The sequence below is a fragment of the Spermophilus citellus genome, assembly GCF_964194105.1.
Source record: "Spermophilus citellus genome assembly, chromosome: 2".
Lineage (NCBI taxonomy): Eukaryota > Metazoa > Chordata > Mammalia > Rodentia > Sciuridae > Spermophilus > Spermophilus citellus.
In genome coordinates this window covers 158,766,653-158,780,072 of record NC_138183.1, presented here as the reverse complement: position 1 = coordinate 158,780,072, position 13,420 = coordinate 158,766,653, and the positions used below count along the sequence as shown (strand labels likewise).

The window sequence follows — 13,420 nt, the reverse complement described above, 5'->3', positions numbered from 1 at the left end:
ATGAGGTGGGAGGGAAAGGGAGAGAAAAGGGAAATTGCATGGAAATGGAAGGAGACCCTCACTGTTATACAAAATTACATATAAGAGGTTGTGAGGGTAATGGGAAAATAAACAAGGAGAGAAATGAATTACAGTAGATGGGGTAGAGAGAGAAGATGGGAGGGGAGGGGAGGGGGGATAGTAGAGGATAGGAAAGGTAGCAGAATACAACAGTTACTAATATGGCATTATGTAAAAATGTGGATGTGTAACCGATGTGATTCTGCAATCTGTGTACGGGGTAAACATGGGAGTTCATAACCCACTTGAATCTAATGTATGAAATATGATATGTCAAGAGCTTTGTAATGTTTTGAACAATAAAAAAAATTCAAAAAAAATAAAGCAGAAATCATCTATATCTATCTGCCCAAGACAGAGCTTTTTTTTTTTTATTTTCAAAAGAGTTCTGATTTGAATGATATATTACAGATTACACAAAAGCAAATTCAAACCAGTAAAAGAGGTATATTAAACTCATCCTCAGGTCCCTCATCCAAGAGGCTTCTTTACATCCACACTCATGATTTCCTCTACTTGAATTAAATAAGTGAATCTTACCTCTTTACCACCAACACTTATCTTACATTTCCTTTATGTTTCAGCTCAAGTACCATCTCCTTCAGGAAGCCCTCTTGGTGTTCTCTAACTTCCTTTGCATCTTCTTCCTTTGAAGTTCTAGCACATAATTTGGCATTTCTATGGCCTTAGTACTATTTTGCTTTCTTTCTCTCTCTCTTTTTTTTTTTTTTTTTGGTAGTGGGGACTGAACCCAGAGCTACAGTCCCAGATCTTTTTTTCTTTAATTTTGAGACAGGGTCTAAGTTGTCCAGACTTCCCTCAAACTTGTAGTTCTCCTGCCTCAGTCTCTTGAGTAGCTGGGATTATAAGTGTATATGCCATTGAACCTGGCTTTGAGCACTATTTTCAAATTGCTTTCATAAGTGTAAATATTCCCACATTGAGTGCTATTCAAGAGCAAAGTGTGTCTGTAATTACCTCTTTTACATATTTTTATGAATCTAGCTCTGCCAGGTGTGATGGCATATGCCTATAATCCCAGGGATTCAGGAGGCTGAGGCAGGAGGATCACAAGTTCAAAGCCAGCCTCGGCAATTTAGCAAGGCCCTAAGCAACTTAGCAATATCCTGTCTCAAATTAAAAAATAGAAGGGGCTGGTTTGTAGCTCAGTGGTTTAGCACCCCTAGGTTTAATCTAGCTCTGTGGCAAGACACACATAATAGATACTCAATGAAGACTTTCTGATTTCCAAACCTGCTTAACCAGCTGGCTTAAGAACTTAACAAGAGACTCTGGCACCTCCCTGTTGCTCACTCCTCCCACAGCACCCAGTACATGTCCTTTAAGCACTTAACACATTTGATAATTCCATGTTGATTTGTATAACTATCTAACTAATAATGCCAGCCTTTTCATTATATTGTAGCGTTCAAGAGGACAGGAACTGATCATCACCGTCTACCTGTGATCCATCATAGAACCTGCCAGTATACTATAAACATCTGCTGACTGGATGGATGATGAATAGAAAGACAGATGAACAATGGAAGATAGAAAAAATTATCTCAAAGAAACGAACATAAAGAAAGCAGATTAAGATTTTAGGGACTTAAACATTTGAGAAATGAATCTACTTACATTTCTGAAGAAACCAGGTGACTATATGCACAAGCTTACTAAAACCTTGCCCGTTCCAAAGAAAGAGCTAGAGAATAGGCAGGTCTATTGCCCCATCTGATCTAAAGTCTAAAACATGAGTGATCATTTCATCTGGAAGGTACCATTATTTCTCCTTGTTATGTAAATTGCTCAAGTACAAAGCCATCATTTCTAGAAGACAGAGAAAATGTTAACAGCCCTAGTGAATAGGTTTGAGGCATTTTGGGATCATGTACCCCAAAGCACTGCACATATAACCTCAGTGTGACAGCTCTGAGGCTTACAGATTCTGACAGTACCATCTAACTTAATTGGTCCAAAGTCAGCAACATGAGATGTCATGGTGCTGGCAATAAAAATTGCTGTGGCAGGGGACTGTAGGATCCTGCTGTTTCTGTAGTTAGACGAATAAATAGCAGGAAAAGCTGAGGAAGAGAAATTTAAAGAAAATCAGCATAATTTTGGAACCCTAGGCAGCTTGCTAATTAATTGAAAGATCTGACATTTCTATTATACTTTAGAATTTAAAAGCACTTTCATTTTTCCTCGCTCATTTAATCCTTACAACAACCCCATAAAGTAGATAAAATATTGTTAATTCTGTTAAACTGATGAGGAAATTTGGGAATCAGAGAGAGGTACTAGAAGCAAGTGGCCAGGAGTAAATTCACAGGTTCAAACCCCACACTGTCTTCACTGTGCTCTGCTCACCTCCATGTGAACCATGCCTCTTCAAGTTGCAAGCCAATGACTTTAGCATAGGTCATGAAAATGATGCCCTGAGTACAATTTATGAGAAATAAAACCCCTCTGAAGGCATTTCTCAGTTCACCAGAACTGAGAACTGTCTGGGAGTTGCTGTTCCCTCAGAGCTAGCCATCTTTCCAAACTCAGGTCTCAACTGAAAACTAAAGGCTCTTACCTATCTCAAGTCCTACAGCAAAAAAAAAAAAAAAGCCAGACAGCAAGAACACGGGTGAGGTACAGACCTTCACACCATCACTGCTGCATCACTCTTCCAGCTCACTTCTGTTGCTACCCCAATTTGTTTTGAGCATCCCACATCTCAACACCTTTCATTGTCTCTCACCCACCCAAATGCCCTCTGCCATATCTCTTGCTGCCAAGTTAAGGCAATACCACTTATTAAATCATTTCCCTGCATAAACCAACTTCTCTGTCCCCTCTCACACTTTGTTAATTTTTTTTTTTTTTTGGCAGTACTAGGGCTCGAATCCAGGTGCATTTTACCACCGAGTTATATCCCCAGCTATTTTTTAAAAATTGTATTTTGAAAGCTGGGCTGGGCTCAGTGGTGCAGCTGGGAAGGCTGAGACAAGAGGATTGCAAGTTCAAAGCCAGCTTCAGCAACACATGGCACTAAGCAACTTAGTGAGACCTTGTCTCTAAATTAAAAATACAAAATAGGACTGGGGATATGGCTCAATTGTTGAGTGCCTGAGTTCAATACCCTATACCAAATGGGAAAAAAAAATTTATTTTGAGACAGGGTCTCACTAAGTTACCAAGGCTGGCCTTGAACTTGTGATCCTCCTTCCTCAGCTTTCCAAGTGTCTGGGACTACCGGTGTGCATTACCACACCTGCTTGTTAAATTTTCTTGACTAAAATCCAAACCCATATACACATATTAATGTGCACATATTAATCATAACAGCAGTATTATTCATAATAGTCCCAAAATACAAACAATCTAAATGTCCATCAACTTGTATATTCATGATTTAGAAGTAAATAATAATAGGATTAAGCAATAAAAAGGGAAAATTTATGATATATGCTATAATACATATGGACTTCAAAAACATGCTGAGTAGGGGCTGGGAATGTAGCTCAATGGTAAAGTACTTGCCTAGCATATGCAAGGCCCTGGGTTCCATTCTCAGAACCATGGAAAACAAAAAATACAGAAAAGCCAAATATATGCAAACAGTAAATAGATTAGTGGATCCCTGGTATTTGGAGTGGGAAAAAGAGATCTTACTGGAAGATGAAAATGTTGTTAAATAGAATTTTAGGACTGAGGCTGTAGTTTAGCAGTAGAGCACTTGCCCAGCCAATCAAATCCCAAGTGCCATTCCCTGCACCACAAAAAGACAAAAGTAAGTAAAATGGTTTTTAAAATAATAAAAGTCAATTGTGGTAATGATTATACAATTTGATGAATTTACTAATACTAATAATTATTTAGTTGTACACTAAAAATGGCTTATATATTATACTTCAATAAAGTTGTATTTAAAAAAAAAATCAACCCTGTTAAGTTTACCTAATCTGTGCCTTACTAGTGTGGCTACAGCTATACATAACTAGAAAAATACACCAAAGTCTTTTCACAGCTTTTCCACCAGGTACCCACATGCCTTCTTCCTCCCTTGTTCAAAGGTTTTGTTTAAACACCATCTTTTCAGTGAAGCCTACCCTAACCATGTAGCTAAAGGTGTATGTAGCCTTTAGCTCTAGTTAACTCTCAGTCCTTTGAACTTGCTAATCTTTTCCCTTAGCATTTATCATATTCTAATATACTATATAATTTATGTCTTATTATATTTATTGTATGTTTCTCCTGTCCATCTCCAAACCACCAAATCACCATTCTCTTCACTCCTACAACTGAATCTCCTGATCTCCTATCATTCATTCTGAGACATTTCTGAAGAGTCAAACAAGCCCTGGTCTATTTGGTGTCTGTATTTAAGATCTAATATGACCTATCCCAATGCTGACTGAGATTTGAAACTGAAAATTATAGACATGAACCTCTAGCTTCTCAAGGACACAATCTTCCTAATAGTGTCAGAATACTCTCAGTTTACGTAGCTTAAGTTGTTTACCAAAAATAATCAGTATTGAACACTGATTTATTTGAGTTTTCCACAGTAGACCTGTCTGCATTACTTAGAAGCCTTTCATCTGAATGATACCTCAGTATACTTTGTATCCAGGTGCCTTGAAAAAGAGCATTCTTAGATTTCTTAGGAAATGACAAAAATATTTTTTAAAAAAAGAAATGATAACTTCCAGTCCTGGCTGACTGAGGTAGCTATTTAATCCTATAATCTATTTTTCACCCTATTGTTCTTAGTATTTCTCTTAGGGTTAAAGCCACATACCTAGAAGCATCAAGGAATGGTCTATGGGCCAAGCTGATCCATTCTTCCCGATTGGATACATATTTTGGCTCCCGCAGTGTTTCTCTCATGGTGTCCAAATCCACTAAATAATGACATTTGCTGATGTCAATCTGAAATGGAGAAAGGCCAACTTTTCATCAGTAATTGCAAAGGTCCCTGCAGGGTAGGGAACATTAATTACAATCCTAAGAATTTCCACAGGGTTTTAGAGGAACAAACAGTCATGCCCTCAGACAATGTAACCTGTGCTTTCTTCACTTAAATAGGAGTGGAAGGGTATTATTTAGATTACTGGTTGTGGGGGGAAACATGTATGTAAGCTTTAGGTGGTCTGTTTATAGTTTGGCTTCTTAAATCCCTCTAGTCCCACAGATACTTTTGAAGTCATCTTGAGTCTACAAGCTACTTCTGGAAAACCTCCTTTCCGATTACTGTTGCCCCATTCCAATCTATCACCTCTATTCCAGACAACAAAAGGGCATGACTAAATTCAAAAGCTAATATGTGAGGAAGCCTGACACTTCTGACAGAGCCATGAAGGATACACTGTACCTCATGAATGGTATAGCAATATCATGTGTATCATCTCCTTTGAAAAGTCAACATAATTGACACCAAGACATCAGAACTGTTCCTGCAGCAAAAGTTTAGTACAACTGAGATATCAGAACTGCATGGGTGAAGAAGATTATGAAAAATATGTTTTAGCAGAACTAGAGTCATTTAGTTGTAAACAATATGAATTCACCAGAACTCATAGTACAATATTAATATATTCATTTAAAAGCAGGTTGGTACTATGTTTTTCACAAAATTGACTAATTCAATGGATCATACTACACCATCTGTAGGTTCCTTCTGTTCTTAAAAAGTTCATTTCAAATTAGAATCAAATTCTCCCTCTCATCTCCAAGCCATCAGAATATTTAGCAACCACAGGAGAATTTTTAAACATTTTAAGTTTTTAAAAAGTTTTTTAAAAAAGTTTCTAGGAGAAACTTCTTTCCTAAAGATGGAAAACAGATTACTAATATAATCAGTTAAAGAAAATTAAATCCCAAGGAAACTAATCATTTCTATGCTTTTTACATGCCAACTATATTACATATATTATTTTTAAATAATCATAATGAAGCCTATAAGGAATTATTCCAATTTTATAAATAAGGTAATCAAGACTCAGACAAATTAACTTCATATTGTTAACATACACATTTTAAGTACCTGTGATGTATCAGACATTAAATTAGAACTAAGGATGCAGAAACAAATAAATATGACAGTTTCTGCCTAAAAGGATATTCCTCACAAAATCATATGAGCATATAGCAGAGCCATATTTGGAACTAGGTCAGTATGACTTCAAAAGCCATATCTCAAGATTGAAAAAATTGAATCATAGGCAAAGTTTTCTAAGGAGCTCATCTAAATTTTCCTTAAAAAAACCAGAGCTGATGTTATAGTATAGCTCAGTGTTAAAATGTTTGCTTACTATGTTCAAGGACCAGAGTTCAATCCCTATCACCACAAAAACATACAAAAACTGACACCAGAAAGCCCTTTCAGTTTGTCAGCCTTCAGCTAAAATAGAGATCACCTAAAACACAAATAGATCTATAGCAAATCTCATATTTAGTGGTGAAGAGTTGAAGCTTTTCCTTTGGGATTAGGAATAAGTCACAGCTACCTGCTATCACTGCTCTGTTCAACATTATGCTAGAGGTTCTAGGCAGCATTAACCTGTCTTCTTTTAAAGAAAGAAGCAACTGGGAGAAAACATAGAAAGAAAGAAACAAAACTCATTCATTATGATATGACTGATATATATAAAGTCCAGAAGAATCCAGAGAATATTTTTGGATTTGAGACAGGGTCTCTCTATGTTGCCCTAGCTGGTCTTGAACTCAACTCCTGGGCTCAAGTGATCTTCCTGCCTCAGCGTCCAGAAAAGCTGGGGCTACAGCACATGCCACTGCACCCAGCAACTTTCTACAATTATTAACACAGTTTATTAAACTTTACACTCACAGGATATAAAAATCAAAATCATATATTCTTGTATACATCAATAAACTAAATAAAGTTTATAACAGTATAATTTACAAGAATTTGAAAATATAATAAAAGATGGGAGACTGCTCTGTTAAAAACATTATGAAATTTCATTGACAAATGACCATCAGCTGATGATTTTATGTGGTATATACACATAATTAAAATGTGAGATATCCATACAAAACAATAGTATTCCCATAAAAAGGAATACAATTCTGATATATACTACACCATGGATGAACTTTAAAAACATTACACTTACAAGTGAAATCAGACACCAAAGGCCAGTATTAAATAATTTCATTTTCATGAAATGTCCAGAACAGACAAATCCTCTAAGACAGAAAGCAGAGGTCTCTAGTGACTGGGGGAATGACAGTTTAATAGGTATGGGTTTTCTCAGGAAAGAGAGGTGATAAAAATATTCTAAAATTAGAAATTAGTGATAGTTGCACAATATTATTAATGTAATAAAAATCACCAAATTATACACTTAAAATGGTAAGTTTTGTTATATATATATATATATATATTTTAACAAATATTATCTCAAAAAATGTTTGAGAAGCAATAAAGTAGAACTTATTAATGGATATACCTTATTCCTAGACTAAAACTATTATAAAGATGTCAATTCTAAATAAATTGGTAGATTATAAACAACCGAAATTCCCACAGACTTGTGAAACTGTGGGAGACCAACCTCACATGTGACTGAGTCACACTCCCTGGCTGGGTGCTGAGGCACTCAGTCACAGAAATGTGGCAGAGCTTTCCCCACCCTTCTTGGGTTCGAGGGTCGGTGTCTCGTGCATGGGTGTGTCTTGCTACAGCCCCATGGGTGGAGCTATGCTCACCTGTTCCTTTGAAATATAACCCCTTGCCCTGTTTAGGATAGAATCTTCCATGGAAGTGGCTTGTGTGCGTCCCCTTCTCTTACTGTGCCCTTGGGTGTGGCCTACCCAGGTGTCAATCATCCTGCTGACAGTGGACATCATGAAGATAGACTCAGCCCCCTGAAACCTGACCCCTTGCCTCATTTGAATAGCTTCTCCTCAATAAAAGGGGTCAGCACGTGCTCTCTCTCTCTTCCAGTGGACCCTTAAGGTCAGAGAAGCCATCACAGTGACCCCAAAGAAAAAGGTATTTGTGTCTCTTGTGTGGTTATTTTGCACAGCCCAGTTAGCCCAGTTTACCTGGAGTGACCCTTGAGCCTTTTAGTCGGGAGAACAGAAACCCAGCATGAAACTTTACATGTTAATTCTGAAACGTACATGGAAATGCAGAAGAATAATAGCCAAGGCACTCTTAAAAAAGAATAAGAGAATAACATCATAGGAGCAGCTTTCGGGCCAGAGGAGGGCTGAGGCCAGCCTAAATCCTCTCTCTCCAGTCTATGGCTCAGCTTCTGATCTGAAAGGAGTGAGGCTTGAAGGCCAGGGACCCTTGGGAGATTCCCCTAGGCCACCAGGCACTTTGGCCTCAACACCCAAAACTTGACTATGGCCAGTTGCAGCATCTTGTCATGAAAAGTGATCTCTGGCTTTGGAGGCTTGTGGGAAGCCATTCTAACACGTGATTGGGTGCCTCCCGTTAAGGGCCTGAGGCGCTTTAGCTCTGTCGAAGCTTTCCTGACCCTTTCCTGATGAGAGAGCCCATCCATGTGGGGATGTGCCTGACCACTGACCCCGGGGACCCAATCACTGACCCTGACCTTGGAGTGCAGCCCCCCCTCAACCTTCATTGGATAGAATTCTCCCCTGAATCTCTTGTTCCCCAATAAAGGGCTACACCCAGGCGTGTTCTCTCTCTCTCTCTCTCTCTCTCTCTCTCTCTCTCTCTCTCCTGCTAGCCCTGAGTAATCCTCGCTGCCCTGCTGGGCGGCTAAAAATGGGAACCAGAGAGGTGAGCCGTCTCGGACCTAGCAATATAAATAAGGTAACTGGTCTGTGTGTTTTATTTCGATCTCTTCTAACTAACTTTATGCCTAGAACCTCATTAATGAAACCACTGCGCAGGCCACGTGGTAGAGAGGCTGAGACAGGAGGATTGCAAGTTCAAAGCCAGCATTTAGCAACTTAGTAAGACCCTGTCTCAAAAAAATAAAAATAAAAAGGGCTGGGATGTAGCTCGGTGGTAAAGTGCCTCTGGCTTTCATCCCCAGTACCAAAAAAAAAAAAAAAAAAAAGTGATCTCTGGCTGTACTCCTCCCTGCACTATAAGCAGAACAACACAGCTTTGGGTGACAGCAGAGGCTGAGGCAGGCCCCTGCCTACAGGGTCAGTTCAGTGAATGGGTTTGGGTGCACTGCTGGCGGCCCAGGTCCACTCATTTCATAACTACTATGTGCAGAGAGATGGCATGCTGCAGGGCACATGGTATGTGTGCAGTCATAAAGTGGCAGGAGAGCAGCAGCCCTTGCCGTCAGTTGGTGGGTGTAGCTCACAGACTACACCGTCTCTGACTACAAGAGGGAGGGCTATGAAGCAGTCCTCCCAGCTTGGCAGTTTCAACAAGAACATCTGCACTCAGGAAAAAAGATGATGGACTTGATCGCTCCTGGACTGCACTCACCTGCAAGGAAGGAGGTTTGCCTTGTGTCCCAGGGAATAGGCACAGGAAGGCCCTCACAATACCAAGGTCCTAGGAAGAGATTCCTCTTAACCTCCTCTCACAAATCATCTGGGAAGCCCTCCTTTCAGACTCAGCAAAGATGCCACACGCTTTCCATGTAGTCAAGATAGGGCATTTAAGTTATTGTTTATATTTAAAAATCATGTTTCCTGTGTAGATTTGTTTAAAAAAAAGAAAATGTCTTGGAATTATATAGGATTAAACTTGTTTGAGGAACTGGGGGAAAAATAAGATAAGAGGCTTTCTTACCATACAGCTATAGTAATTATGACAGTAAGTTAATGATTCAGGACTAGACCAATGAAACAGAATAGACAGCTTAGCATGCAGGCATATAGAGACCCCAATTTATGGCAGACAAATGCCAGAAAGCAGTGGGGAGAGGGCAGTCCTTTTGTGAACTGGTGCTGGCATAACTGAATATTCATCAGGGGAAAAATGGAACCTAACTTCAACCTCACTCCACACACAAAAGTCAACTTTAGATGGACTGTAGACTTAAAAGAGAAAAAAACAAAATCAAACTTCTTGGAACTAATATTAAAATTGGGAATATTTGTTCATCAAAAGGTACCATTAAGAGAGAGAAAAGATGAGCATAGGACAGGAGCAGATATATGCAACATTTAACCATCAAGTATTTATTTCTAAAATATATAAGAACTCTCTCTAAACAATCAGATATAGTCAAATCTTTAAAAATGGTCAAATAAGGGCTGGGGCTATAGCTCAGTGGTAGAGTGCCTGTCTAGCACACATGAGGTACTAGGTTCAATCCTCAGCATCACATAAAAATAAATAACATAAAAGTATTGTATCCATTTACAACTAATAAATAAATAAATAAATGGCAAATTATTTGAATAGGTACCCCAAAGCCAAAACAACTGAAAAAGTGCTTGATCTCATTAGTACCCAGAAAATGCAAAGTAAAACCACAATGAAAAATTATAATACCAAATATTGGCCAGAATGTGGAGCAACAATTATATATACATTGCTGATAAGAGATTAAGTTGATACAAAGTCTTTAGAAAACTATTTGGTAGAATCTACTAAAATTGAATGTTTATATACTAAAATCCAACAATCATAGGAAATTATTTAATATCTAAATCTAGACATTATATCATATGATGTGATCTAATGATCAGTAATACCATATGATCAATATATATTTGATCCACAAAAATGGTTTTCATATGGTTCAAGCTCAAGTATAGCCAACAGAAATGCTTACACCAAAAGATGAGTTCACTAATGTTCAAAGTGATATTATTTGTAGTTGACTCAGACTGAAAACAACCAAACATTCATCAATAGGAAAATAATAAATAAATTTTAGTACAATAAAATATTTTACTAAGAACAGATATATATAATAACAAGTATGATTATTAAAACAAATATTAAGTGATAGATCAAAACACAAAAGAATAAATATAGGATGATTCAAGCAAAACTAACTGAATCATTTAGGGATGTATAATGAAGTAGTGAATCAAAAGATAAATGCAGGAAATTATCACCATAAAAGTCAGCAGACTGCCACTGAAAGTGTGGTTGTGGGAAGGGATCAAAAGGAACTAACAGGGGGAACTTTTAGAAGGTTAGAATGTTCTATTATTTGACCTTGGTGATAGTCACACAAGTATCTGCTCTATTGTTATCAAATTATAGATATACTGTACATTTATATTTTTCACATTTAGTTTATAGATTATACATGACTTAAGGTTTAAAAAAGTGCATTTAGAAGAAACTCGAAGCTGGGCATGGTGGTACACACCTGTAATCCCAGCAACTCAGGAGAAAGGGAGGAGGATCCCAAGTTTGAGGCCAGCCTTGATAATTTGGTAAAACAGTTGGTAAAACATCCTGGGTTCAATCACCAGTGAGAGAGAGAGAGAGAGAGAGAGAGAGAGAGAGAGAGAGAGAGGGAGGGAGAGAAACTTGGTCACCTCTCATTTACATAAGCTGTTTTCTTTCCTAACTTCTACTTTACAGTGAAGTTCTCATTCTCTCCAGCTTTATTTATATGTAAAAAAGACTTAAGTCTCACATCTGTCTCTACATATGGGCTATTCCTCCAAGGGAGAGAAAACACACGGAATACTGACGTCAGACCTAATTCCATTCCACATAACTCTCTAAAAATGATCCTTTGCATAAACACTTCAGTAAGTAGGCTTTTTTGTCTGAACACCCACTCTGTAGCTCCTAAGCATTGTAAGAACACAAAATAAGTTTTTAAATTCTACAAGTGCCATTCCTCTGTAATCAAACAAAACCAGCAAGAGGCAGAGACTTTTATGGTCTCACTCATAGACACTTCTGCAGAAGGAGCCCTGGTAAGAAATTTTAATACTTGACTAGAAAAAGTCAGGCATCAAGATTTGGTACTGAGTACACAGCCTACTGGAGATATAGGTAATATCTAATTAATACTGAACTACATCAGTCAGTTTAGGCTTCAATCATCACTTTATCCATAAGTAAATTCCATATAAATTCTTTCTAAGTTAAAGTCTTAGAAAGATGCCAAGGCAAAATCATTGGGATCCCTAGCCCATTAAAAAAAAAATTAATTTTGGGCTGGGGATGTGGCTCAAGCGGTAGCGCGCTCGCCTGGCATGCGTGTGGCCCGGGTTCGATCCTCAGCACCACATACAAACAAAGATGTTGTGTCCGCCAAGAACTAAAAAATAAATATTAAAAAAATTCTCTCTCTCTCTCTCTCTCTCTCCCCTCTCTCACTCTCTCTTTTAAAAAAAAATAATTCAATTTTCAAAGAAAGATTTTTATTTTAAAAAAAAATTAATTTCTTTTTCATCCTTTCGGGGAAGAAGCTGGTAAAAACTAAAACACACAATGAAAAAGGTCCTCACAAGACAATGGTTAGGTACTACTACTGATCAAGGGCTATGGATAGAACTCAGGACTTCATACCTGCTAGACAAGTCCTCTACTAGTGAACTACATCCCCAGCCCAGCCCAAGGGCAAGTTCTTTTTGTTTTGTTTTGGTACTGGGGATTGAACCCAGGTGCTGTGCTGTGCAACATCCCCCAGTCCTTTTGAGACAGGGTCTCACTAAATTACCAAGGCTGGCCTTGAACTTGTGATCCTCTACCTTAACCTCCAGAGGTAATCACTGGGATTACAGATGTGCACTATTACACCTGGTAGGGCAGGTTCTTTATTAAGAAAACGAAGGTTATTAGCAAAGGAGTTTAAAGTCAGTGGGCCTACATTCAGGTCAGAGCTCTACTATGAACTAGCTGGGTGACCGTTATTTATGTTTTTGATACCTCAATTTCTTGTTATGTAAAATGAACACAATGTCACTTAACTCAAAAAAGTTGTGATGAGGATAAATTAAATAAATTTAATTTCTTTAAATTAAATAATTTAAATAAAACTTGCAAACTTCAAGAACTATAGAAATAGCTATAATATTAAAAGAAATTTTTGCCAGGTTCTGTAAATATGAGAATTTAACTGGTAGAAAATAACCCTGGAGTAGTAGAGCCCACTAAAATGAATTATTTTCTTGTTTCAATCTAGATTGGTATCTGCTGTTCATTTCAGTTAAACTCAACATGTAGGATAGAAAAGTGACAACATTAGCCACTCACAGTCCCTTGTTAAAAATGAATTAATAGGGCAGGGGTTATGGCTCAGTGGTAGAGCACTTGCCTGGCACATGTGAGTCACTGGACTCTATCCTCAGCACCACATTAAAAAATAAAAAGATTTTTTTAAAGATGATATTTAAAAAATGAATTAATAACCACTAAATCAAATCAAATCAATCTGTGGGCATCATCAAAGCATTAACTACCTATTTGGTGAATCCT

At 37.8% G+C, this 13,420-nt stretch overlaps 1 protein-coding gene across 3 annotated transcripts in view; it reads right to left on the bottom strand.

Moving 5' to 3' along the window:
* The window catches only part of ALG9 (ALG9 alpha-1,2-mannosyltransferase), an 86,835-nt gene that overhangs the window by 16,329 nt on the left and 57,086 nt on the right, over positions 1-13,420 (bottom strand). Inside the window, exons 14-15 of one of the 3 annotated variants that reach the window (XM_081266011.1) lie at positions 4,853-4,983; positions 293-2,144 (exon numbers count right to left, since the gene is read on the bottom strand). The exons of 1 other annotated variant lie outside the window; for it this stretch is intronic. In XM_081266011.1, coding sequence (XP_081122137.1) covers positions 2,120-2,144; positions 4,853-4,983 — 156 coding nt within the window. In that variant the 3' untranslated portion in view covers positions 293-2,119. Of the gene's footprint in view, positions 1-292; positions 2,145-4,852; positions 4,984-13,420 lie in introns of those variants that run through there. One more of the 3 variants, XM_081266010.1, reaches the window with a different exon arrangement.